The sequence below is a fragment of the Symphodus melops genome, assembly GCF_947650265.1.
Source record: "Symphodus melops genome assembly, chromosome: 5".
In the NCBI taxonomy this organism is placed as follows: domain Eukaryota; kingdom Metazoa; phylum Chordata; class Actinopteri; order Labriformes; family Labridae; genus Symphodus; species Symphodus melops.
This window is the reverse complement of record NC_136695.1, coordinates 13,970,279-13,995,738: the sequence shown is the minus strand read 5'-3', so window position 1 is coordinate 13,995,738 and position 25,460 is coordinate 13,970,279. Positions and strand designations below refer to the sequence as shown.

General features: G+C 41.7%; 2 protein-coding genes across 4 annotated transcripts in view; one reads left to right on the top strand and one right to left on the bottom strand.

The window, feature by feature from the left end:
• The window catches only part of LOC306824276 (ankyrin repeat and IBR domain-containing protein 1-like), a 30,530-nt gene extending 15,287 nt beyond the window's left edge, over positions 1-15,243 (top strand). For all 3 annotated transcript variants that reach the window (XM_079344356.1, XM_079344357.1, XM_079344358.1), the window contains exons 11-20: positions 676-806; positions 3,635-3,769; positions 4,923-5,009; positions 5,369-5,435; positions 5,978-6,123; positions 6,634-6,812; positions 6,971-7,022; positions 10,356-10,467; positions 11,184-11,227; positions 12,064-15,243. In XM_079344356.1, the coding sequence (XP_079200482.1) occupies positions 676-806; positions 3,635-3,769; positions 4,923-5,009; positions 5,369-5,435; positions 5,978-6,123; positions 6,634-6,812; positions 6,971-7,022; positions 10,356-10,467; positions 11,184-11,227; positions 12,064-12,996 (1,886 nt within the window). In that variant the 3' untranslated portion in view covers positions 12,997-15,243. The remainder of the gene's footprint in view (positions 1-675; positions 807-3,634; positions 3,770-4,922; positions 5,010-5,368; positions 5,436-5,977; positions 6,124-6,633; positions 6,813-6,970; positions 7,023-10,355; positions 10,468-11,183; positions 11,228-12,063) is intronic.
• A 55-nt stretch (positions 15,244-15,298) lies between these two features.
• LOC306823317 (protein lifeguard 1) lies at positions 15,299-21,974 on the bottom strand. The gene is made up of 10 exons (XM_079342774.1): positions 21,841-21,974; positions 21,275-21,440; positions 20,759-20,837; positions 20,265-20,318; positions 19,880-19,970; positions 19,521-19,558; positions 18,938-19,025; positions 17,013-17,102; positions 16,345-16,392; positions 15,299-15,760 (listed from the first exon to the last, which is right to left on the bottom strand). The coding sequence occupies exons 1-10, from the start codon at positions 21,943-21,945 to the stop codon at positions 15,608-15,610; spliced, it is 912 nt and encodes a 303-aa protein (XP_079198900.1). The 5' UTR covers positions 21,946-21,974; the 3' UTR covers positions 15,299-15,607.
• Positions 21,975-25,460: the final 3,486 nt, after the last annotated feature.

Sequence of the window (25,460 nt, the reverse complement as noted above, 5' to 3'; positions counted from 1 at the left end):
CTCGAGGCTGCGAGAGCCGTGCTAAGTGGGGGTAAATAGTAAATCACAAAGAAGCTAAGTTGAGAGGTGTAATCCCCTCACTTTGCCTGTGTTTTTTGGGTCGCAGCCGAATGATTGATTTGGAGCTAAATGGTCTGGAACTCCACCACAGTAATTACAAACAGTTTAGCGCTGAGCCTATTAAAACCAACCATCTTGATGATAATTTATTATTCCAAGTGGACTGCGCACTCACTGAAGGTCTGCACTGTTTATAAGCCATAATTGGACTGTGGGTAATCTAATAGATGATTTCAGATGGTCCAAGTCACCCCAAAGTGCCTCGTCTTTGATGTGGCTGTCCAAACATTAAAGCAATTATTTTGTTTTTTTTGGACCAATCCTCCCCTTCGATTTGCCCGGATTTGGTTTCATCCTGGCGTTTCAAACAGCGCATCAGAAGTGCTTTGATTTGAGCCAATTATTCTGTTGTGTGTGTGTATGTGTGTGAGAGGAGGGGGGGGGGTGCATGAGCATCTTGGGAGATGTTAACAAAAATAAGCGATGCACTTTAGTCAGGCACGGCAATTTCCCACTCAGTGCAGTGGTCTGTTTTGCAATCTGCTAATATCCATTCTAATTTTGTCTCATTATGCCTCCATTCATTCTCTTTAACCCCCCTCTCCCCCAACCAAGTGGCTGGTGTGACCGAAGCATACGAGGACGCCGCCAACTGCTTGTGGTTGCTCTCAAACGCTAAACCCTGCGCCAACTGTAAATCCCCAATCCAGAAAAACGAGGGCTGCAACCACATGCAGTGTGCTAAGGTACGTTCATCCCTGTTTCCCAAATTCAATATGTAACCACAGGCAGTAATGTGTAAAAGTTGATGAGGAAAAGTTCTGATGCTGCAATTCTTTGGGGTTTTTCTGTAAAATCTGAACTTCGACTTTTAACCTTGACGGTTGGTCATAATTATCCTTGGTGAGCTGATTTTGGTACAGTACGTTTATTGAGCTTTTTTTTTTTTTTGCAGTCTCCGAGGTATTCATTGTCCTTACAGCTTTCATTGCACATCACAATGGTTCATTTTCAACATAATAATCAGACCACAGTTTTTGTTCCACAATTTAAAGAAGCTGCTGACAAAGCACCATCACCCCTGGTTTCAGCGGGTTGTAGGGATGATCAGAAGAAGTTGACCCGCAGAAGTCAAAGACCTCGTTGGAGCGTAGACCTGCATGAGTTCAAAGATGTGAAGAGGTGCTGACCCGTTGAAAGATTTCCAACTGTGAAATCTGGAATGGATTTGTGTGTCCAGCATGTTGGACGAGCCGTAATCGAGTGAGGTCAACTCCCACATGGAGTGCGTTACAGTGTTGAGATTAAAACTTGACTCAAAGATGAAACCAATTTTAATATTATTTAAAGATGGTGAAAAGTCAAATTTGACAGCAGAGTATATCTGTATCAAACCAGCTGTCAGCTGTTGTTTAGAGCAGCACTTACATCTGTAGGATCCTCTCGTGCAGCTGGAGACATTATACATATTTGACTCTGCAGTGTGTCTGAATGAAAGCTCCTGAGTACCTTACACATTATGTGTTCTGGACTTGATGGATGTTGGTTTCCAGTCTCTGTGTTATCATGTCATCAGATGGAAGGTGTTGGGGGAAGTTCACAGACTGAGGGCCACATTCCTCCTGTGCAAGGACTAGGGATGTAACGATTCACGACACTGGGTTCAGGAGACAACGATTCATTTTACAAAATGACACAGGAAAAAAAAAAAATCCTTTCATTTTGATTGAAAATAACGATGCACCTCGTAATCTCATTTGGCTCTTAAACTCGTTCAGGTGAGCGGGGCTACAAAACCTGCTTGTAGTCTTTGCAGCTGCCACTGTAACGCCTGCTTGTCACAACCAACCACCTCTGCTCTACAGCTGCTGACGCTCACCACATTACTGACAGGGTCCCAAATTCACTTTCTGATTCTGTTGTTCTGCCAAGGTGGCAGGTAGACGAAAAATACAGACCAAACATGTTTTAACGGCTGAAATGACAAATAGTGTTTTTGTGTCACATACACATCTGTCACACTACATTTAATTTGAGAAACATCATGTTCCGTTGAATCAATACCCCACCCCCACGTGACCTGGCAGAACTGTGTGTAGCACATGTGGAGGAGAGGAGCGCGTCGCCTCAGAACATCATCATGAGTCTAGTTAGGATCATGAGACGTCACTGTCAAGCTGTTATTGAGGCAGATGGTGGAAACACCCGCTACTGACTTTGTCAGCTTTGGTTATTTGGGGCTATCTTTGGTGTTGTCTTAATAAATATGGCACTAATGAAAATGGTGCTTCTTCTTATTCATTAATAGTGACATCAAAGGGAAGTATTACTTATTTCATTAAAATTCAGACTAAATAGGAAAAGCACTCATGCAAATAACATTAGCTTAACTAGTGAACAACACAGATGGGCATTAAAACTGTGAGATTTATTTATGCTTTATTAACTTTTTTATTTTTTTATTTTTTTCAATCTCTTCAATCGCAACATTGAATCACTTTATCTCATTTAGTCACTTTTTCTGCTATCGTGCTGACCTGCTCGTGAAGATGCCCGGCTAACAGAAAACCCGTCAAACAGCTGGAGTCAGTCGGTGCTTTGGTTTGTTGACCTCATCTATCGTTGTGAGAAAGGAAAAAAAGTGCGAGTAATCGGTTGGAACGTGAGTCATGTTGCCTGTCTTTGTTACTGCCAGTGTGGCCTCAAGGCAGGTCACGATAGCAGCGCAGAGCAGACAGTCCTCTCAGTGTCCCTCAGTCTTCTGGTTAAAGAGGGCCGACTAGAGATTGAGATTAGTTTGAGAGAAATGGAACAGCTTTCACAAGCCAAGAGGCCACGCAGGGCTCAGCCTCTTGACCTCTTATTACCTGGTAAGAAATGGTTTTACCCCTGTTGCTTGGAAACAGGACACTCGGTGTTGCCAAGGAGCATTTCTTTGTCTTTTCACAGCCGTTTGCTTCCCTCCGGTCGGGCTTCACAGTTTTTTTTATTTTTTTTATCTGAAGTCTCTCCATCTCACATGCTGTCTTTCTCTGTCTCTCTGTGCTTCTTTTCAGTCTCCCTTCCCTCCCTTTCATTCTGTATCGATTTTTCTGAAGCATCATGTAAGCTTGCTGTTTTCAGGGATACACGGGCCCCAGCCTTTAGGGGGTTTTTTTTTGTGTCGCTCTGGCCAACTTGTCTCTGACAGAAGCACATTTGGCACAGCGAGAGAAAATCACTTACACCCAGTAAGGCTGCGGACTGGAGTGGCTGTAGTGTTTTGTTGTTTTACAATACCCGGTGGGACTTAGTGATCTCATATGTTGTCTGAGTGCCTTCTAGTGGCAGCGGGGCTACAATGATTCACCCAGACATTCAAACAGCTGCCTTCGTCCTCCTTTGAACTCAGCCAAGTGCAAAAGAAAAAAGAATTTTAGAAGAAGAGTGAAAGAGAGATGAGATGGCCTTGATTCCTGGGTTTAAGAGATCGCCTGCACCTTTAAACGCAACTCTGTTATGATTCAGTAAATATTGAAAAGGAAAACAAAGCGGCTGCTGTTGTTGTGTCATGTTTCCTCCTTCTCCCCTGCAGTGTAAGTACGACTTCTGCTGGATCTGTCTGGAAGAGTGGAAGAAGCACAGCTCGTCAACTGGAGGCTACTACCGCTGCACCCGCTACGAGGTCATCCAGCAGGTGGAGGAGCAGTCGAAGGAGATGACTGAAGAGGTGCCTGCCAACGGTTTTTTAATCAAGGACTGGAGCGACAAATGGTTCATTTGTCTTTATCTGTAGTCGCACTTTATTTAAAGAACTTAACAATGAGTCGTGTTCTGTCAGAGGAGCAGAGACTTTAAGGGGCGCGGTCACAGCTGCGCAACTTCTTCCATTTTAATCTCGTCGTGTGTCGCTGAAACCGATCTTGATTGAAGTGACATCACGCAATCCATCCCAACCCCAAAAGGATGTGTGCAAGGTTTTGAAAAGCACATTTTACTCGAGACCTGTAAACCTAAAAGTTAAAGAAATTTAGAAATAATAGGTTCTAACAGCAGAGTTATTATGACCTGCGTATGACTGATAAATACCTTTTTTCCTCCTCTGCCCCTTAAATGTCTTCTGAAATTGGCAGGAGCACCAACGTAGACGGTCTCCTCTTCAGCTATCAATGAATCAGCCCGACCTTGATGCACACACTCTGCTACTCTGTTCACTTTGAGAGGAGCGAAACAGAGTGCAGTGGTAGTTTAGTAATAAGCTGTATGTGGTTCAAACGTTAACACACATATTCAGTACATTGTAAACTGTGTCACAGTCTGTACTTTGTATCAGGGCTGTCAAAATGCCAGATTTTTAGACTTAGATCTGAAAAATCAAACCATATTAATACATGTTCTGACAGCACGAGGAAAAATTAGAAGTCCCAGCTATGCTAACGTTGAGTCATTTGTTGTTTTTAAAGACCAAAAAAATGAAAGCCAACTCAATCGAAACTGTCCAAATCAGATACTTTGTGCAGTCAAGTTAGTGCGTTCTCTTTTGCTTGGTTTTAAAACGTTTGTGTGACATTTGTCAAAATGAAAACACTTGAGTCCAATCAGCTTGCATAAATTAAGGTGAACAAAAAAAAGATGATAATCTCTCCCCCACAGTTCCATCCACAGTCAATTCGGACTGCCTTCATCGATGTGAAAAGAAGTTCATTCTCAGTCTGAAGGAGCGTTCCTCCAAATCACAAGTGCTGATTTCACTTGTGGCACTACTCACTCGCTGTGACCGCGCTCTCTACCCCAGTAGCTGCACTTGCCTCTGTGAAGAGGGGGGGGGGACAGCATGCTCTGGAGTTTATTAACTGTGACTGGTGTCTCATCACGCTTTGCAGGCAGAGAAGAAGCACAAGAGCTTTCAGGAACTGGACCGTTTTATGCACTACTACACACGCTTCAAGAACCATGAGCACAGCTATCAGGTACGAAACAGGCCGGCCTGAGCCTCCCAGTCATGTCTGCTTAGCATAGTCATGTAGTAACAGTGGTGAGGTGGGAGCGTGATCTGCTGTGAAACTGATACTTGACCTCATAGTACGGCGTGAACTCTGGGGGCAGATAATCTGAAGACGTCATGTTTAATTGGAGACTGTCCTGCTTTTTCACCGACCGAAGAATGATGTGGTAATAATGATCAGATTTCACGACGCCTCGGTTAAGAAACCATGCTGCTCCCACTGTTAACATATGAAGCATATTATTTTCCCTATTATCAAGACACTGTTTTTAAAAGTTTTCACTTATCAGTATAAACTAACCGCGCCTTTCTTCCTCCCAACAGCTGGAGCAGCGCCTGTTAAAAACAGCCAAAGAGAAGATGGAGCAGCTCAGTCGAGCTCTGAGTGGAAGTGAGTCCATCTCTGTTCGGCGTGTCGATGCATCTTCTCTTCCAGGGCCGTGATATTGAGCTTTTAGAAGTAGGCAGGAAGGCGTTTTAATAATGCATTAACAGAACGACTATGCTGTGATAACACAATGAGAGTAATCTTTGCTTGGAGTCCCGCGTCTGCACCGACAATTACAACCGGCTCGACATGGTCGAGTTTTTGTTTCTACTACACGACGCTCAGTTTAAATTACAGTCCATTCAGATTTGCCAGGGTTTTACTTCCATAAGTCTGGCTGGCAGCTGACAGAGAAATCGAAATGACCATAACTCAGTGTTTATGGGAGAGGCTCAGTTGAAAGTGTGCACCATCCCTCGCTCTCTGCAGCTTTTGATACCGAATCAAGAGTCCTTTATACATTTGGTACAACGGAGCTCTTCTTTCTGATACTTTGATTCAGGATTCCTCCTCGTTTTGTACCAATATTCATAGATGGTTAGGTTTTTTTTAAGCAGGAAGAGATATGTTCTTTCTCAATGTCGCTCTCTCATTCTCTGCCCTAGGGGAAGGTGGCCCACCTGACACGACATTCATTGAAGACGCAGTCCTAGAACTTCTGAAGACCCGCCGCATCCTCAAGTGCTCTTATCCTTACGGGTTCTTCCTGGAGCCCAAAAGCACAAAGAAAGAGATTTACGAGCTTATGCAGGTTTCAGCCCTACTTATTAAGAAAATAAAAGAGAAATGTTCTCAGCAGCTGCTTTATGGGCCATTAGAGATGTGGGACTTGAGCTTTCTACCTTATGATTTTAATAGTTTGACCTAGTTAGACCTGCACGTCTTGGCTCTCTGTTAAGTATGTGCTGTGATGTCATTTATGAGCACTGTGGTAAATAAGAATTGCACTACCTGCTCTCTTTAGTGTTGTGGCCTTTTTGAACAGAATGACATAAATGGGTAAGGCTCCCTCAGGTCTTACCATTTCAATAAGGTTTGTAAAATGAAAACATTTTAAAAGTTGAGAAGTACGCAGTCACCCTAAAAGTAGTTTTCCACTGGATGACTTGTATGAGTCACGTTGCCCTTCAAACACGCAGCTTGGGAACAGATTCTTTGATTTGACAAAGTTAAACTTTAAATTGTGATTTCATACTTGCAGACAGATGACTCACTGGCTGAGTTTCCCTGAAAAAAAAAAATCGACTCTTTCTGCCCTCAGACGGACTTGGAAATGGTGACTGAGGACCTCGCACAAAAGGTGAATCGGCCTTATCTACGGACGCCGCGCCACAAAATAATCCGTGCGGCGTGTCTGGTGCAGCAGAAGAGGCAGGAGTTCCTGGCATCAGTAGCCCGAGGAGTGGCCCCTAACGACTCTCCTGAGGCCCCCAGGCGCAGGTAACTTGACAGATGAAGGCTTTTATGTATAATCTAATTTTAGCAATGACAAACATTAGTTAGAAGTGATCAAAATTGCCTAATTAGCTAACAGAAATCAGCAGTTGTTCACAGCTCTGCACTCACGAAAAATCCGTCTGTCTGTTCCTTTCTTGCAGTTTTGCAGGCGGGACGTGGGACTGGGAGTATTTAGGCTTCGCATCACCTGAGGTAACAAAACAAGCCCTCATTAGTTTCACTGAAGGCTTGTTAGTTGAAATGTCAACTGTGCTGTCAAAACAACAACAGTAACCAAACGCTCGATTTGATACTTAATATAACAACCTGGCACAGATCAGATTTTGTACTCGCATGCAAATTTCCTTTTTGGGATATTTGTCAACTGAGAGCTGAACAGAGGAGGATACGGCAGAAATAATGAGTATTGTCTTAGTTAATACAGGTCACATTCAACGAGGAATGATTCAAACTCAAACGAAACTGATGCCTCATTAAAAACTAAATCAGATTTTTGTTATAGAATACCGTAGAGCAGTGGTTCTGAACTGGTGGGTCGGGACCCAAATGTGGCTCGTGGAGTCGTTTTCAGTGGGACAAAAAAAATAAAAAACCGTTGTTTTATCTCTTATTTCTGTTATTTGTTTGGAAAGTTTGAAGTCTACATTGCACCATCTTTTTCTAAAACAATTCTCATCGGTTGGAAAAATATTTAAAACTTGGGTCACGATTTCTCATCAAGGAGCTGAGGCTAGACCAGTTAAGAACCAGCACTGTAGAGTACAACCCTGATAAAAGTCATTCAACGTTCTCTGTGGACTTTTGATTCCTTATTATGTAAACAGGGAGTGCTTGATATGATTCAGAATGTTCCAGTCATTAACTAATTACAGACAAATAAATCATGATTGCCCTGTCATTTAGTGAAACAGCCCTACATTATACCTTTTCTCTTCGTGCTACATTGGCTGTGTCACAGCACTGAGAAACCATGATGACCAACAGATCACCATGTTATTGAACACGGTGCAGCGAGCCAGATGGTTCAGTGTTCCCCTGTGCTCCCAGTCAGAGTGATGAAAAGCACAACGCTCTGGCAGACACCTAAGCAGGTTGCTTCCAATGATTGTGCATTAACACCGGGCGTTTAGAGTTAACTTTTACAGTCATAAAACTGTCCACGACATAATGGTTTGATTATTAACCTCCCTGCTTTTTTTGTTTTTCTGCACAGCTTGATGCACACGCTCATTACTGGCGTACAAGTCAATGCATTGCAGTTTCTGTTATTGTTTAGTTTCTCGACTGCAGCAGTTTTTAGACGTGGAGGCTTTTCATCTGGAACACATTCACTCAGCTCAGCAGCTCCATCACTCCTCAGGCATCGCAGTGTCGCCTCCGTCTGAAGTGTTCAAAAACACAACGCTAATATGCAAATTTTACATCAAACTTCAGCCTCTCGGGTTATTGTGCACATCTTTTAACTGCATAAAGCGGGCATTTCCCCATTGACAGGAAAACAAATGACAAGATCAGTCTGCCAGTTTGATGAATGACTCGCGAAACTTCCGATTCTTCGCCTGCTCAGCACCATGCAGTCAGGCAGAGTCAAAGCGCTATAAAGCTTTCGTTTGCTTAAGGTTTACTGAGCAAACATTTCACTGCTGGACAAATATTGTTTTTATCCAAAACCAAAGCAGCGAACGGGGGAGCTCCAACACAGAACTCTGAAGTGTGTTAGCAAAAGACACACACTCAAAAAACACATGGAGGAGGTTCTTCAGCGACTGTGTGATGTGTTTTTCTGTAAATCAGACAAAGTTCTATTAAACTTGATAACGCACACAAGATAACAGAAATCAGTTCCTATGTGATCCGTGAGACATTAAGCCCTGTGTTACAGGTCGCTGTCAGCTGAGGTTGAGCACAAGAGAGAGTAAAGAAGCGATCAGTGTTTGAACAGTCCTGTCTGCTGTCTTACATGGGGAGTGGATGGAAGTTAAAGTAGGAATACAGTCGGCCTCCACCTCAGACTATCATCCCTGTCAGACCTTAAGCTGTTCACTTGTTTACCTCACTGTGCAACCGATTACATACCGTACACGAGCCACAACAATAGATAGAATTAAGCTAAGATCTTATCCTCAAAAGAACATATAATCAATGTGAAACTCATCTCACCTCCTCCTCCTCCTCTCCTGCCGAATCCAAATAACAAAACAAGTCTGTAATTTTTTATCATCGGCAACAAATTATTTTGGGCACATTTTATCTGTTAGAAAGTTCAAAGTTAACGCCGCCACCAGATGCTGAACACCAAACCGCCTTCTGAAAAAGAAGGTTTTTATTCGGGCCTCCTAATTAAGCGCCTCTGCCTCTCAGCTGCAGTAGTTAATGGGAACAGCATAGTAATAATCAAAGCCTGATGACTCTGCCTCACAGGCACGGCTACAGATGGTCTGTGGCTAACTTACAATGCCGGCAGATGACTTGATGGTGGGCTATTTTTAGAGAGCTGGAAACATGAAAGACAGTCGCTGACAGCCTTCTGATTATATGAAATGTGATTCAACAGCTTTTGCAAATGTATGAGATGATTGAATAGACAATACTTTTTTTTTCTTTTCTTTTTAACCCAGGACTTTATTCATGAGGGAGAATATTGTGTGGTATAGAGTGGCCATACATACCGGTATATATTTAAAGTAGTATTAGATTCAACATTTAAAGACTCAGAATTAGAAGTTAGCCCATTAGCTCACGGATGAAAGAGGAGCTGAATCACAGTCAGCTCATCTCAGTGTTAAGCTTCTCAATGCACTTTTCATCCAACTGATGGAAACTCACGCAGGTGGCTGCTTCCTGTCTCAGACCAAGGTTAGCTCGTTAGCTTAGAAATGCAGGAAATATGTCTTGAATTACACTATTTTCTGGTGGAGCTTATTGGTATGTGTACACTGTCACTGTACATTACAAATACACAGGATTGAGTTTCATTCTTATCAGTGCTATCAAAAGTCACTATTTATAAATATTTGATTTGATTTTTTTTTGGTAACATTTGCACTTTGATGATATATTCTGATTGCTTCTGAGGTTTGTCGAGCAAACACGCAGAACTATATTTTCAAACATCTCGTCTTCATGCTGCTTCATTTCCAATTCCCTTCTAGTGAGCGAGCGCTCCTCTCGGCTTCAGACTACACTGAACTCTAATGAACCAAGGTTTGGTCCGGAGATGAAAGTGAACCATTCTCTTGGTGCTGATATTTCCTGGGAAAGAAAACTCACGCCACATATAACACAAGCTCTCTTACCACTACAAATTCACCTATCAAATGTTTATGAGGAAAACTTTGATGTGATTCAAGGGAAATAATCAAAGCCCTCAGATCAGCCACTCTTTGCTACTTTTCTGAGTCAGAAAGCAAAATGGTTTTTTTTTGTTTTGTTTTTTTGAGAAGAGTCCGAGCTCGACTGGAAAAACTTCCGTGAGCTAATGATGTATTTGAATCAGTAGGTTTGTGATTTTGTTGTGTGTTGAAGGAGTATGCAGAGTTCCAGTACAGGCGGAGACATAGACAGCGGAGGCGGGGTGACATGTCCAGTCTCCGTAGCAACACACCTGACCCCGACGACCCCAGCGACAGCACTTCAGGTATGCCAGAGGACAAACAGGATAATCCTTTTCATTTATGGACCTCAGTTCATCCAGTCCCCCCCCCCCCCCCCCCCCCCCCTTTAGGGTTTTATGTGCACAAGTTCGTCCCTTATAAAGTGATCTATCATAGCTCAGTCAACTCATACTATCTGGTTCTGATGGGCTCGTTCTTGTGATGCGGACAGTGGAGACATCCGAAATTCAGAAAGCGGTTGAGAGAAAGGTTGAGGGGGATTTTCATAAACATAAAGTCAATATGTCAGGTCTGCTTATTTGTTTCTAGTAAAATGATGAATATACTTCTCAAACAATTAATCCTCTTGCCTTCAATGAAATGTGAACAAGTTTAACAAGCCAATATTTCTAATCCGTGAGTGTCGCCTGTCACAGCTCTCCTTTGTTTTGGGCCGTGTGGACTTAAGGATGGACAGAGTTTGCAGTTTTGAAGCCAGTCTCGGTTGTGCCAGAAAGGATGAATTGATTTCGATAAAGATTGTGAATTATTGAATTTCCTGTGAAAATGCTGAAGGCACAAATGCTGTCAGGTTGTTATTACCTCATCGTTTTGCTGTGTTCACTGAAAAGATAATGATTTCCTAAAAGTGGTAATTAGCTATGGCTTATTGCTATCCACCTCTATCGACTTTTGTCTAATGACGGTTTTTCGACTGTGGGCATTTTTGTCCATTTCTTTTTCTTTTTTTCCCACAAAGACACTCAGGACATTGGAGTTGGGCGGAGACAAGGACCTCTGATGGTGAGTGCAGTTATCGTTATCTCATCATCCAAAAATAAAGTTAAGTATGAGTTTAGCTGAAATCCTTTCTGAAGGACTTTGTCCTCGTTACATTCTCTGTGGCTTCATAACACGAACAACATGATTTTCTCTGTTTTGTAAATGTAATGGTAGCAAGACTTCCCCTTTGTCCTCTGCGGAACGAAAAGAAAGATACCAAATAGAATGAGTAGTTTGTGTTCAGGAGAGATGTTACTGAAGATGATTAAAAACTAAGGAATAGTTCTAACATCAACATTTAGACAAGACAGAACCAGAGGTAAAACTCTCAAGGAACCTGGACCTGCCTTTGGTGTCACTAATCAATAGTAAAAAAAAAACAAAAAAAACACACACAGTTTTGGGATGTTAACACCTACATTGTTGTGTGAAAATGATTAAAACCAAGTCCATGAGCGGGCGTAAGTGATTTGCATTTATGCATAAAAATAATATTCCCATACTAATGCACACCTTACTCTGTGACCATGTTTCTCCATAGAAGTGCTTATCTGTAAATGGACTGACTGTATTAGGACAATTCTGTGAAATATACTTTACACAGCGAGTATAAAATAGAAGCGATAAAAACACTACTACAGCTGCTAAAGGAGAAACAAGTGTAGAAAGTGAGGCAATTTAAAAAAAAAAAAAAAAAATTCCCCCGTCCACAGATGGAGCTCATCTGAATGACATCTGTAACTCTACTTTCACTCTCCTCGTCTATAGGTGTTACCGGCTGGATTTGGTGTGAAACTGCTGATCCATATGAGTTCAGTCTGCAGTGCTGACACTCTACATTGTTTGTTTTCTCGCAGGGTCTCGGTTCTCTGGATGATGACGACCCCAACATTCTTCTGGCCATTCAGCTGTCGCTCCAGGAGTCGGGGATGGCAGGGAATGGATCAAACCTCGACGTTCTTTCCCACGAAGCCTCGCTGGGTGCGATCGGCACCTCTCTGCCGTCAAGACTTGATCAGAGCGCTCCGGGCGTCGACGTCCTCCCTCGATCTTCTCTCAGCAGCTCCGAACTGCTGGAGCTGGGAGATAACTTAGCCAGACTTGGCAACATCAACATCAGCAGCCAGTACTCTGCAGCCCCTGGCGTTCACACCTCCGTGCAGCACTGTGACACTCACCACCGGGCCTACAGGGCCTCCGTGCCCATACCCGTGGGTCCAGGAGGCAGCAACTCCTCCACAGGCTTCTTCTCTTCTTCCAGTGACACATTAGACTCGACCACATGTGGCAGCCACGATCCTTCCTCCTCCTCTGCTTTAGCAGCAAACGCTAATCTGCTGGGCAACATCATGGCCTGGTTCCATGACATGAATCCTCAAGGCATCACCCTTGCTCCCCACCCCCCCTCCTCCTCCTCCGATACTGACTCAAACCTGGGCGAACGCCACGCAGGCGGGAGCGGGGGTTGCCAGCAAGACGAGGAGAAAGCCGGAGCGGATCCACCTGAAAGCAGGAAAGCTCAGGAATTGACGTCAGACACGGGTTTCCGCTCTCAGAGACGGAGCGACCCGGAGGCGAAGGAGTGCGCTGTCCCCGAGAGGCCGACGCAGTTAGAGCTGGTGGGCCTGGACGCCACGCCACGAGCTTACACGGCCAACCTCGATGCGAGCGGAGGCCAAGCGGAGCGGAGAGGCTCGAAGGTGTGCCACGTCGACACTCCACAGTGTGACTCTGACCATCTGCCAAGCAGCAGCTCCTCCGACTGGGAAGAGCAAATACACTTGGTTTGAATTGTTTGGCTGAGAATGGCAGAAGCTTTTTTTTTTTTTTTGAAAGGCCAAAAAAACAAACCCCACTATAGATGTCAAGTAGAGGGATTGTGTTATTCAGGTGGAATGTAAACAGAATGAAGAATGTGTTTGTTGGCAGGTCTGGGAAAGAAGAATTTAGACTCGGATTGCAATTAGATTGGTTTCCTCTTTTCACTGGATTGTAGGCCCTTCTGAAAGAATGCACTGAACGAGCGATGCCGGTTTTTGAAGGATATTTCCCTGTATCGATTCAGTGATTGCTAATAGACATGTAAAGAAGTAGCCTTTTCTGAACTCATTTTTAGATTTCCAGACTTATGTGTAGTGCACGTAAAAAATATTTTTTTTCCACTGGAGTTATAGCCTACTGTATGAGAAAGAATCAGGTGTGATGGAGGTTTTTTTCATCAGTGCATACAAACGTACATTGAACCTGTGGGGGTACAGTCTGGGAATTACACATCACCCCTGTCCGTTCATGCCTACTTTCAAGGTGCCAAACACTGACTAGCAAAAGCACAATTTGCAGTCACCAAGTGGATCCTTCAGAGCAAATTGTGCCTGCTTAATACAATCTCAACGACTCAGCAGAACTTCAGTGTGAAAGTCTCGAGCCATATTCGTGTTTTGAGATTGCGGCTGAGTGGTTTTTCTTCAAAATCTAAAAAAAAAAGCTGTAGTGTGCTGTGTTAATCTGTGGTTCAGGACCACAATGGTTGTGCTCGTTATGTGAAACATTCTCAAGGAACAATTGAGATTCATTATTCAAACAAACAAACAAACAAAAAAAAAAAGCTGGTGGCCTGCCTGAAAACGTTTCAAAATTGAGGTGACTTACGTTTAAGTCTATCTCAAGGCTTCCACCCTCACACACCTCTGAAGGGAAACGCCTCTGGATCGTCACAAACAAAAAGCGCTGACGGGCCCATCGAGGCTGCTCGGTGTCAACCGCTTCACTCCATCCTGAATCTCACTTTAGCTCCATGTTTGAAATTCATGTTTAAATACTGCAGCTGGACGTGAGCGGGACAGAGCAGGAGACAGGAGAAAAGAGATCATCAAGCAATCCCTTTCTGACTTTTTATAAGTCACTGTCATTTATCTCTGGGTCTTACTTAAATGTAATATAAGCGAAGCCTTTGTAAAGCCCTGCAGGGGAGTGTGTAGAGAATTCATGGGGGGGAGGGGGTGGGCGGGGGGGTCTTTATGTCTTTGGAACAGCTCTCTACACAGTTAGAGAAATAGTGCCTTTACTGTATGTCAATCACCATGATCCTTTTTCTTTTCTCACATTTTTCTCAGTGATAATTTCTCAGTATTTACAGTGTAAACTAAACAAACACCTATTACCTTAAGATGATTTCTCTCATATAGCGTGCAAACAGAAGACGTTGATTGTTTTCCATCTCAAGTAACTGTAGCGTGAGGCTTTTTGTTGGTTCTAGTCGTATTATGTGACGGATAACACTGAATTTATTGTTATTGTCCTCCTTCTAATCCTTTGAAAAGAGTTTTTATCACTGCCCTACATTTTGAAACTGTTTTTTTTTTCTTTTTTAAATCTACAATCACTGTATTGACTTTAAAAAGAATTCACCTGCTTGTTTGTATCCTGTGTATTTGGCCCAAAGACACTAAAATTGAGGAACGTTGCAATACAAAGTAGATATTTATTTCAAATGAGATCCATTCAAGAAAATGGATTGTGAATGACCACTATGAAATGAAACACATTGATCAGTGTTCGACTGTTGTGGATTAACTGCATCTGTACAGACTGATGTCTGAAGTAAATTACTTTTTTTTTTTTTTTTTTTGTGTGTCTCTCTCCGAGCAGACATGGAGTCACATTGAAGCTGAAGAAAGTGATTGCTTTGAAAGTGTCTTGAAGTTGTCAAACTGAGTGCCATATGGTGGGTGGAGCTGACTCTGTTGGTGAATGTCAGAGGAGGTCACCTGTGCTGGCCCTTTTTGTGCTGCAGTCAATCGTGCACAAAAAGGGTTCGAGTCTTCATGGAGTTTGTACATGTTTTGTTATACACCTCTAATGTCCAGGGGATTTATTTAAAACGACATGAAACATTTTGTAACTCATCCAGGTTTTCTATTGTAAAGCAACTAATCCTTGAAATGCTGTTTGCACTTTCATAGTCTATACTTGATACATTCCCTCTTTATATGAAAACTGTTTGATGTGCGATGCCAATAAACTGAGTTGAGTTTAAACATGTCCTCGTTGTCATTCTGCAGAGAAACAAAAAGTCCAGAGCACCAACCTTGATTCATAGCCCTGATGAAGGAGACGGATTGTGTGTTTTTTTTTAATGGAGTGAGTTCAGATTTTGGAATTGTTTTCCAAAAGTAGACAAGACAAGATATATAAGTCCATCTGTGTTTCTCACTGCATACGGCCTCTTTAAAAACAAGTGTGAAATAAATTCAATGTTTGAATTTGCCAGCTGCCAACTCAAATCAAAAATAAAAAAAGGGATGTGTGACTACATAATTACATCTTACAGATCGTGCGGTGTGATTGCAGAGTTCTCCAGGACTAACAGTGGTGTCAGTGTTTCTGTGGGGAGGTTGAATGTTATTCGCAGAAGCTGATGAGCTGCAGCAGCATGAGGAACAGGGTGACGATATCCAAATAGAGGTTCAGAGCAGCGAACACGTACTCCTCTGGAGAGATTTGGTACTTCTTGTGCTTCCCCCCCAGGATAAGCTGGGTATCAAACACCAAGTACTGCAGAGAGAAGAAAGAAAGAGATGAGATGCTTCGGCACTGACGTCTGAAGGCAGTGGCGTCTGTGTGATGAAAGAGACAGGAAGCTGGTTACAAGAAGAGTTCTGCAAAAAAAAAATACAGGCAGTATTTCTTATCTTTCAGAGAGGGGCGACAGTGCAGATAAACAGGCCGTGTAAATAATCGTGTAGTTGAGAGCCGTGCAGCTGAAAATAAGTTGTGACTCGCTGCTGACAGCTTGATCAGCCCTGTGTGCATTCGCAGTTTGTTCCACCAGCTGACGGGAAGGGTCACAACATTTGCTGTTAATGCCAAAGGCAAGCAGAGAGGTGGCTGTGAAAATGAAGCCCACTGCTGTTAAGCGGTGCATAATTGAAATTAAAGGGCACGAGGACATTAGAGTCTCTCAGTGTACACTAACTACCGTGACAGACACTGGAGGAAGGCTGCTTCTGCACATCCATGGAATACTTTGATTTGACTTTGAACCTTTGTTCAAGATGTTCTTCGGCTTTTTCAGTCTGTTTAGGTGTTAAACTGCTACCAAAAGCCATATTGTGTTGTTACAGTCTGTGATAACTTACTAAAGAAAACAAGAGGGTTCCCAGGCAGGCATAGACGATGTAAACATACTGTTGAAGAAAGCAGAGTCACAGTGTCAGGGGCATTCAGCAACATAACACACAATGTAATGATTTGTTTATTTCTTCAACAAATAGAGAGGATTTATAGCTCTAAAAGTCAATAATGGAAAATGATTTGAAATGGTTTTGATTGAGATGATGCAGTATGCTTGTTCTGAATAAATGTAATTCAGCTTCATCAGTTAGGCAAACGTGAGACGTGACATTTTTTCCATAGTAGTAATCTCGATAGAAAATATTATTTAAAAGGCTGATAATGGTCACAAACAGCATGCTTTAAGAAAGCAGTGTTTATGGTGTGTTTCCAGTCCATTTGTTGTGTAAATATAGATTTTGTGTGATCAGTGTGATGCTTATTTGTCTGTTCTCTGCTTTAGGCTTCAACACAAACAGGCGCCTCAGATGGCGATGTACATTTAAATGCATCAGGCTGAGATCAGTGCATTTCCGCTGTCCTCGTTACAGTCTACTGAGCACACAGGTCAGTGCCGGGACATTCTGGGGAGGAAAACTGTGAGTCTCTGTGTACTGTCTGCCTCTGACTCAAAATTCATTTCAAACCTGTTCTCATTGCAAACACAGGTGTAAACAGCCTCTTCTTGATCTACCTGCGATCGGAGGATTGCACAAAGCATTCCAAAAGAGAAAAGGGTCCAGGCAAACACCCACAGGCTCCCACTTGCAGCAGTAAAGTCCCACTGGTAACATAAAGGGAGGGAGGAAGAAGAAGAGAGAAGAACAGAATGTGACAAGCCTCTAAAACAGAAAACAGCAGAACATCTCTCATTTACGCCCATCATCGCCATAAAAGCCGGGGCGCTCAAGGTCGCCTGCATTGCAGCTGTGCTGTGAGGCGCCACAGATTACTTAATGATGGAGACATATTGCAGTCCGACACACAAGAAAATCCTAACGATTCTGGATATAATGATGCTGGATAATTAATCAACAAGCTGGCACAGGGGATGAAAAGAGAGGTGACCTTTTGGCCTGCGTGCCCTTTTCACTGAGACAGTAAAAAGATGACAGGTACAACAGGAGAATCTTGAACACTTAGCACCTGAGGAGCAGTGAGCTAAACATGCAAGGCACGCTGTATGACATTTATATCAAAGTGACAGATTTACAAAAAAAAATAGGCTCTGCGCACAGAGCAAGAGGTGCTAGAGTCTGCCACGTGAACGTGGATTCATAAAAAAAACATCAACCTAAAGTGTTTGCCATTATGACCCCTCACTCAGCACATAAAAAGTATGCCTGGGGCTTAAGGATGCAGTCAAATCACAGTTCTCTTCCTATCAGCAGACTGGTTATACTTGATTCATACACCTTTTTTTCCATAGACTCAAAGCGCATGAGCATTTAAAATAGAAATAGTCAATATAGCTACATTTAATCTAAGCACTCAAAATAAATGTCTGCAGCTCCTGTAGATGCAATTAGTGGTAAAATATGTGAAATGCCAAACAGAATTTTAAAGATTGTAAGAGAAACTCCAAATGGTTTCTGCATTTGGCCAACATCTGTTAAACTTGTCTTATGTTTTGCCCCGCTGACTGTATGATTACATTATTTTTATTTTTTTAATGTGAGCCACTTATTGAAGCAGCTCTCTTTAACTATCAATCAAGTGATTCTCGAAAGGTCTCCTCACTGGTGCACATTGATTGTAGCGCATAAAACAACAAACATGTTATCAGCTTTGACGTTTTAAATGTCACACACACACACACACACACAAACAAACACACCTACACACACACAAACGCAGAAAGTTTTTTTTTGAGAAAAAAGGAACTTATATGTAAAACAGTTCACAGTACACTAAACACGAAAAAGAAATAGAGAAGTTTTTATTTACAATAAATTACTATTAATTTTGTTAATTTATTGGTAAAAGATTAAGTAAAGCATTTTTTTTCTGCCTTCAGAATATTTGTGTCTCTTACTGCACAAACAACATCTGAAATCACCTTTTCAATATTAAGAAAAACACCTTCAGGAGGAGCATCATGTCTCTTAATGTATTCCTAAAGCACCACTTTTTAAAGATTAATTTCAGTGTTTGCTTCATGAGACTGTTCATGGAGAAACAGAAAGACCAAAAAAACAAAGAACACTCGTGGATTTAGCTAATAACAAAAGGCTGCAGGCCATTTCTGAAGGGAAGATTTATGGCAACGGAGCCTCTGCCAGAATGACGACAAGCCAGAGGTTTAAATTTGTCCCTACTATGGACAGCAGGAATTAACTTGATTGACAAATACTCTGATCTCAGCAGTAATCATAGTTCTGCCTGGACAGCATACTCATCAGAGTTTTAAAACCCCTCACTGCTGGCTGCATAAAAAAAAAAAAAAAAAAACACTGCACAAGAAAACCTGGCAAACAGCTCAGATTATCACTTTTTCCTCTGAGTGCACAGAAAACACAGCCCAAACTCTCTGTAAGGACTTTTACCACTGACTTCAGTTTATAAAATGTCTCCTTTGGCTGCTCTGAATGTGAGTTCAGAGTGTGTGATGGATCTTACCTTTGACTGCATGGCAAATACAGTCAAGGAGAACGACACCAGTGCTGTGGCCCCCACTGCCCACAGGACGGCTTCAGCATTAAAGAGCCTGCAGTGAGGAATATAAAATATATATATATATATATATATATATATGCATTCAGTAGTCTTTAAACATGGACACAAACAGCAGGGTTTTGTTCTCCTCTGAAGAGGAAACAACTTTGTTGTAAGAAACAAGTTTTTTTCTTTATTGCATTTAATTATCTGTATAATGTCTTTAAACTAGAGACTCATTTCCTGTTTTAATTTCATATCAATTACAGTATAGCGTCAGCTATAGAAATGTTCTATAAATATGATTACTTCACTGGTAATGTGCTAAAGGTGACAGAAAAGTATTTTTAATGCTTCTAATTCATTCTCAATTTAAAAAAAAAAAAGGTTTTCTGATAGAGTGAAGCAGCCATGATAACATCTTAACAGGTTTGATGGCTTCATTTGCTGGAATGAAATCCACTATCAGATACGGATCAAACTCGGTTATTATTGTGTAAATGAATCAGCATCAGGTGGAGATTCATCCTTGGAAACAAACACTCACGCTGCAATGGATCCAAGCATCAGGCCCTCTGCAATAGTCTGAGGCCCAGAGAGAGAGAGAGAGATAGATAGATAGATAGATAGATAGATAGATAGATAGATAGATAGATAGATAGATAGATAGATAGATAGATAGATAGATAGATAGATAGATGGAGAGAGAGAGAGAGAGAGAGAGAGAGAGAGAGAGAGAGAGAGAGAGAGAGAGAGAGAGAGAGAGAGAGAGAGAGAGCGAGAGAAAGAGAGAGAGAATATGGAGAGACAAATGGAAAGTAAATACAAGACAAAAAAACAAGTGTGGAATAGAGCAGGTGAGCTGGGGGTTTAATTTGATGCCTGGCTGGAACTGCGTCGACTCACAAACAGGCCCAGGGCGATGAAATTGAAGGGGACTTTACGGCGGAGGTCGTTGCAGCAGGCCATGGCCAAGATGAGCACCAGCGTTGCCGCCCTGTTTCACAGAGAATATAGAGTGTATCGTAAATGTAAAATAAACAGGCTATAAACAGGGGGGGAAAATGACTGTGTTGGGTATCTGAAATCACTGAGTGCATTATTTATGCACAGTGTTGCTGGCAGCTCTTCGGATTGGGCGACAGTTTGTGATTTACCGGTATATATTTCCATGAGCAACATTTTGATCAATGTGACTCAAAAACAGGGAATACAGTTTGGAAGTGAACAAATGGATTGATAAAAGGAATCAGAATGTAGATCTTAAAAATGCACGTTTTTGATGACTTACATCATAGTAAAGGTAAACCAGCGGTTGTCAAATGTCCATTCTCTGAGATATTCCCTGTTAGTCGACAAGAAAAACAAAAGGGGAAGGGTTTAATAGAGGTGCTGTTTATTTAAACAGCTTGTAGAATAGTTGTATTACAGAGAATTGTGCACAGGGGAGCTGAATACAATTTATGAAAAGGAATGACTGTAGAGGCGTTCAGCTGTATCCATTATACAAAACATATAAAGCTTTCAAATGACTGCGAGCAAATTTATTTTGTGTGAGAAATTTATTTTTTATTATGTACCATTTTGTCTCACCTCACATATTTATGAAAGTTTGACTAGTGGAGGCTCTTATGCCGTTTTTTTTTTTTTTTTTTGTGAGGACAGGTATAGTACTTACTGCTACTATGTGACTCTGGGTTGTTTTACAGACTGTTCGAAATGTGGGTGACTGAAAGGCGCCTGACATGGACTTGACTCCTTTTTGAGTGTGTGATGTGGCCTCACCAGTAAAGAAAAGCACAGATGATCCCGACAGTCACTAACAGCTGAACCATCAAGATCAAGTAGACTTTTCTTATGAAACCTGAGCAGAAAAAAAGGACTGAGTGAGACAAGGCAGGAAGAGAGGTAGACCAGCAGGAAAGAGACGGAAAACAACTTTAAAAAAATAAAAAAAAAAGAACTGCCACAGTGAAGGAGCCAGTCAGCTAAGGCTGTTTAAGCTGCATGACATTTCAAAATGCTTTTGTATTCTCCAAACCCACATTTCATCTTCTCATTTAAAATGATTTGTGTTGTGTAGGAGGTGAGGAGCTGAGGCAGGATACAGCTGCAGAGATCAGGACAAACAATTTTCAATTTCAAATCAATTTTTAAAAAACACTGCCGAGCAAATAAGGGTGTCGATTTTCCCCATCCTTTTTCAGCTCTGATAATGGAAACAAAAAACACAGAAGTCTCTTTACTTTTTCTGTTTCATCCTATTCCTATTTCTTCATCGTCCAAACCAAAACCCCTCACCTCTTCGTATGGCACCATCACTAAAGACGTTGTCCTCATAGCTGTTGGAGTAGTCAGGTGGAGGAGTGGAGTGCTGGTCGTCTCCAGCTGCAGCCATGGCCTCAGGGTGGATCATGTTGTCATAGGTGGCAGGAGGAGAGACCACTGCAATGTTCCCTTTACCTACCTGGTCCATCATAACCAAGAACAACCACACAAGGATTCAAGAAACCCTTCAAACAAAGTCGTGAGTCCTAATGAATGATCACTCTCTTCTTTGCTTAAATGAGGAAAATCAGTCAACTAAGCGTTATTGAATGTTTTCCAGAGCATCAGTCGTCATCAGGTGGCATTTTTCTGAGCCATTTACTTTTCAAAACATTGATAAGCAGCAACTCCTTACACTAAAGAAGAACATCACCAACACCATACATCCTAAATGTCATCATATTTAATGATTATTTTCCTTCAGGTTGATCTAGTGATTTTGCTACTGTTGCATTAGTAGAACATCATTGGAAGTATGAGCTTCACTGAATTTAATTCCCAAATTAAGCAGGCAAAAATGTTTTGAAATAACAACCAACCTGATAGCTCATCCCTGTGTAAGAGTTCTGTCCATAGTCCTGAGCATTGTACGGAGGGGGACGAGGTCCATAACCTTCATCACTGCTGTTTTTACTCTGATCCATTCCCTTTGAAAAGTTTTCAGATGTTCTTTTCAACTGAAGCATAAAACGGAGAGACAACAAAAGTCAGAGTTACAGGTAAGTTACGGTCATACGCTCAGAAACAAAAGCGTCCTTTGGAACGGCATCAATGCTTTCATCAGTGATGTTGAATTGGCAAATGAGGCAATGTCAGAGTGGAACAAATAAATGGGTAATTACAAAATGATGCATCACACAAACACTGAGAGCCATCCATGACTAACATCCATAATTATGGCCCTTAGACTCCATTTAATAGAGCTGTATGTATATTTAATGGCCAAATAGGTTGTGGTTAATTGATCACTTAGGAAAATCAGTTGTCATCAGAAAGTCACACATTCTGTCATGGATTCTGTTTTAAATTAAACAGTAAAATAGTGTTCTTTAAAACCCAAGAACAACAGCACTTAAATATATCTATAGGCAGTTTAAGCCATATTGTACTAGTGATTCCTCTTCTTCTCAACTAATACCACATTTTGCTTTCTGCTTTACTTTCTTCACTTCAACAAAACAATAGAACAAAACAGATAAATAGATAAATAGATAAGCACATTTGAATGACTTAAGGGAGACTTAGTTTTTTGTTTGCTTACATATCCACAATACCCTTGAACATGACTCTCGTGGTGTGAAGAATGAATCACTCATGTCTCCTTCTGTTTTACATGTCTTAAATAAAGCCAACCAATTTCTATTTTACCCAAGTCTATTCAAATAAATCAATTAATTACACCTCTAATCCGTTGTGTTGTTTCTTACCTCGGCTGTGACGGCCAGAAATCTGCCCTGCTGCTCTTCCTGTTGCGTCTCTTTCCCTTCAGGGCAAAGTCTACCTGCTATCAGCTTGTTCCAATAGAGACAGGACTTTAGCTCCAGGGGGAGAGGATGTATCCCTCATTAGGCTCAATGGGATATTCAAATGAAGTTCTTAAAATGTCATTAAACCGACCAGGCTGCCTGCCACTTTATCAGAGCAAATCGTGCCCTCACCTTTTTCCTTTCATTGATACTGATCTACACAGGCATTAAGAGCAAATTGATACTTTCTTTCACACATTTCAAAAATGGTATGCTTAAAATTTTCAATTTCCTGTAATGATATATCATTAAACTGCTGTGCGTGATAAGCCTGATAAGTTTCATCCAGTATTAAACAAAAAGGCAAATGCACACAATGGCAACTTGTGACGTCCTGTGAGTCATGTGTCCTTCCTGGTTCACCTTGGTTACACATTAATTAATAATCTACTGATATAAAGCATCCATTGATGGACAGCAGACTGAAAGAAGAAAGCTGTGAATATAACAAAACTAAGGGCTCACAGGTATTGAGTCACAGCAAAGAAAAACAGGTAAAGACATTGCATGCTGGAAGTAATGTAGGTCCATACAGTTTTAGTGCTTCTCCATGAGGGAGCAACACGACAAATGAATTACTAGTGCAGTATTATCAAATCACAATATCAAATCTAGGTCATTTTAAATAAGCCCTTTTCATGCTCAATAACATTTGATTACACTACATGTAAAACATGTCATGTATAATGTTATATTTTAGGGATAATCCCTCACATCTTTAATGATGACACACTTACATACCCCTAGATGGCAGTTCAGCCCATTTTCATGTCACAGATGATCAAACAAAGAGTCCAAAAGACCTACGAACACTACTGACTGAGACACAATAAGGCTTGAACAAATCAATCAAAATGGATTATAAATAAATGGACCAGCAATCGAAGTTCAGTTTTTATGGTACACTGGTGCCAAAATCATACATGAAATACACAGGATCACTGCACATCATGGAAAACTACAATATCTACTTAGTGGGAGATTTTTTTATGTAATCACTTCACAGCAGCAGAGGAGAAACTCATCATCCTGTCTAAAAGTGAACACTGGGGGGCACTATTCTACTGTGCTTCTCCTACTAATTGCTGTGATTTGGTTGTGGCTTTCCCACTCCTACTGCCACCACCTCCATACAGAGCAGCAGCAGCAAATCCTCCAGAGAGATCACATAAACTGGATCAAATCCTTCAACACCCTCACCTACATGTGATCTTTTTGTTTCTCTCAGTAATTCTAGCACAAAAGGATTTTTTTTTTTTACTTTGACAGCAGATGAAAAGATTCATTTAAGACGGAAGAACCAAAAAAGTCTTGTCACAAAGCAGCATGAGAATTGTATTTCAAAGCAAAGAGAGCTTTTGTGTGACAAATAGACATTCTCTCTCTGTTTTCTGCTGATTTGTGTATCAGTCAACATGGGCTAGATTTACAGCGCCTGCTCAAATCTGACGAGCCCACTCTCACCTATTCATGAGATCTAAATGGGATTTGAATGGACGGCACAACAAACAGTCACATTTGAGCAGGCAGTTGAAATCCAGCCTGTGTTGACACAGCAGCCAGAGCAGAGCCCAGAGTGAGGCTTGCGTTTAACACAGATCTGATGGTCTGACCACTGACCAAACAGCAGCCACACACACACGAATGCACACAGAGCAGAACGTTTGCAGAGTACAGATCTGTGGACACAAGTGATACATGCCATGAGAGGATGGACGGATGGACGGATGGATGGATGGACGGACGGACAGGCGGACAGACAGACAGACAGACAGACAGACAGGAGCTGTTCTGTGTCTGCGTGCAGAAAGACTAGACAGACAGACACGCAGGATCTGTTTTCTGTCTCAATGCAGACAGTGACAGCTCTGTTTTGTCAGACTGATGTGATGCTCTTCAGGGCTTGTGGGAGAAGGGATCACAGAGGGGAGTGTTCTGGTGTCAGAGGAGAAGCAGAGATGTAGCAGTCATGTGACTCTTTTTTCACTGCACGCAGGCATGAGTTACTGCTTCCTGACGCTCTGACCACAGAAGGATTTATTTGGAGAATTGAAATGGTGTTTCATGTGGTGCCTCTGAGAGCCCTGGTGCTGGTCTGGAGGTCTGTGTCACTAGACGCCTCTTCATTTCTAATTTACAACCCTCCAGAAGCTGCTAATGAAGAGTTTTATCTGGATGTATGGCTGATAGGAGACTTCCACAGTGTCTCACACTGCACAAGGGGACTGCAGGTGTTACAGTAAATAATGAGACACGCTGCCCTGTGTTCCTTTTAATGACATCAGCCAGTCCAACTTTGTCAAGGAGGAAATATATTATTATAAACAAATAATAAATATTAATATATTGCTGCATTTACATTAACAATCCTGACACAATACACTTACTGTGAGGGCCAAATAATGTTGCAGTGGCTTCCAAAAAATCATGCCACCTTGTTTAGCAGTGAGTGCAAGACAAAAGGCCCAACTGCAGTCAGTCTAACTCAATGGACATAATTAAGAGTATAAATAATTGTTATCCATTGTTGATTTAATGTACTACATTACTGTAGCGGAGAGCACTAAGCTGCAGATGTATTTATCCTTATTAGCGTCAGAATGAACATTAGCTGTGTCTACAATAAGCTCTAC

Bases quoted from the DNA above. Each gene is read 5' to 3' on its own strand.
- LOC306823317 (XM_079342774.1), bottom strand. From the start codon at position 21,945: ATGGATCAGAGTAAAAACAGCAGTGATGAAGGTTATGGACCTCGTCCC. The intron at 20,319-20,758 runs GTGAGGCCACAT...GTCGACTAACAG, and splicing joins ATCTGTGCTTTTCTTTACTG to GGAATATCTCAGAGAATGGA. The intron at 19,559-19,879 runs GTGAGTCGACGC...TCTGGGCCTCAG, and splicing joins TCATCGCCCTGGGCCTGTTT to ACTATTGCAGAGGGCCTGAT.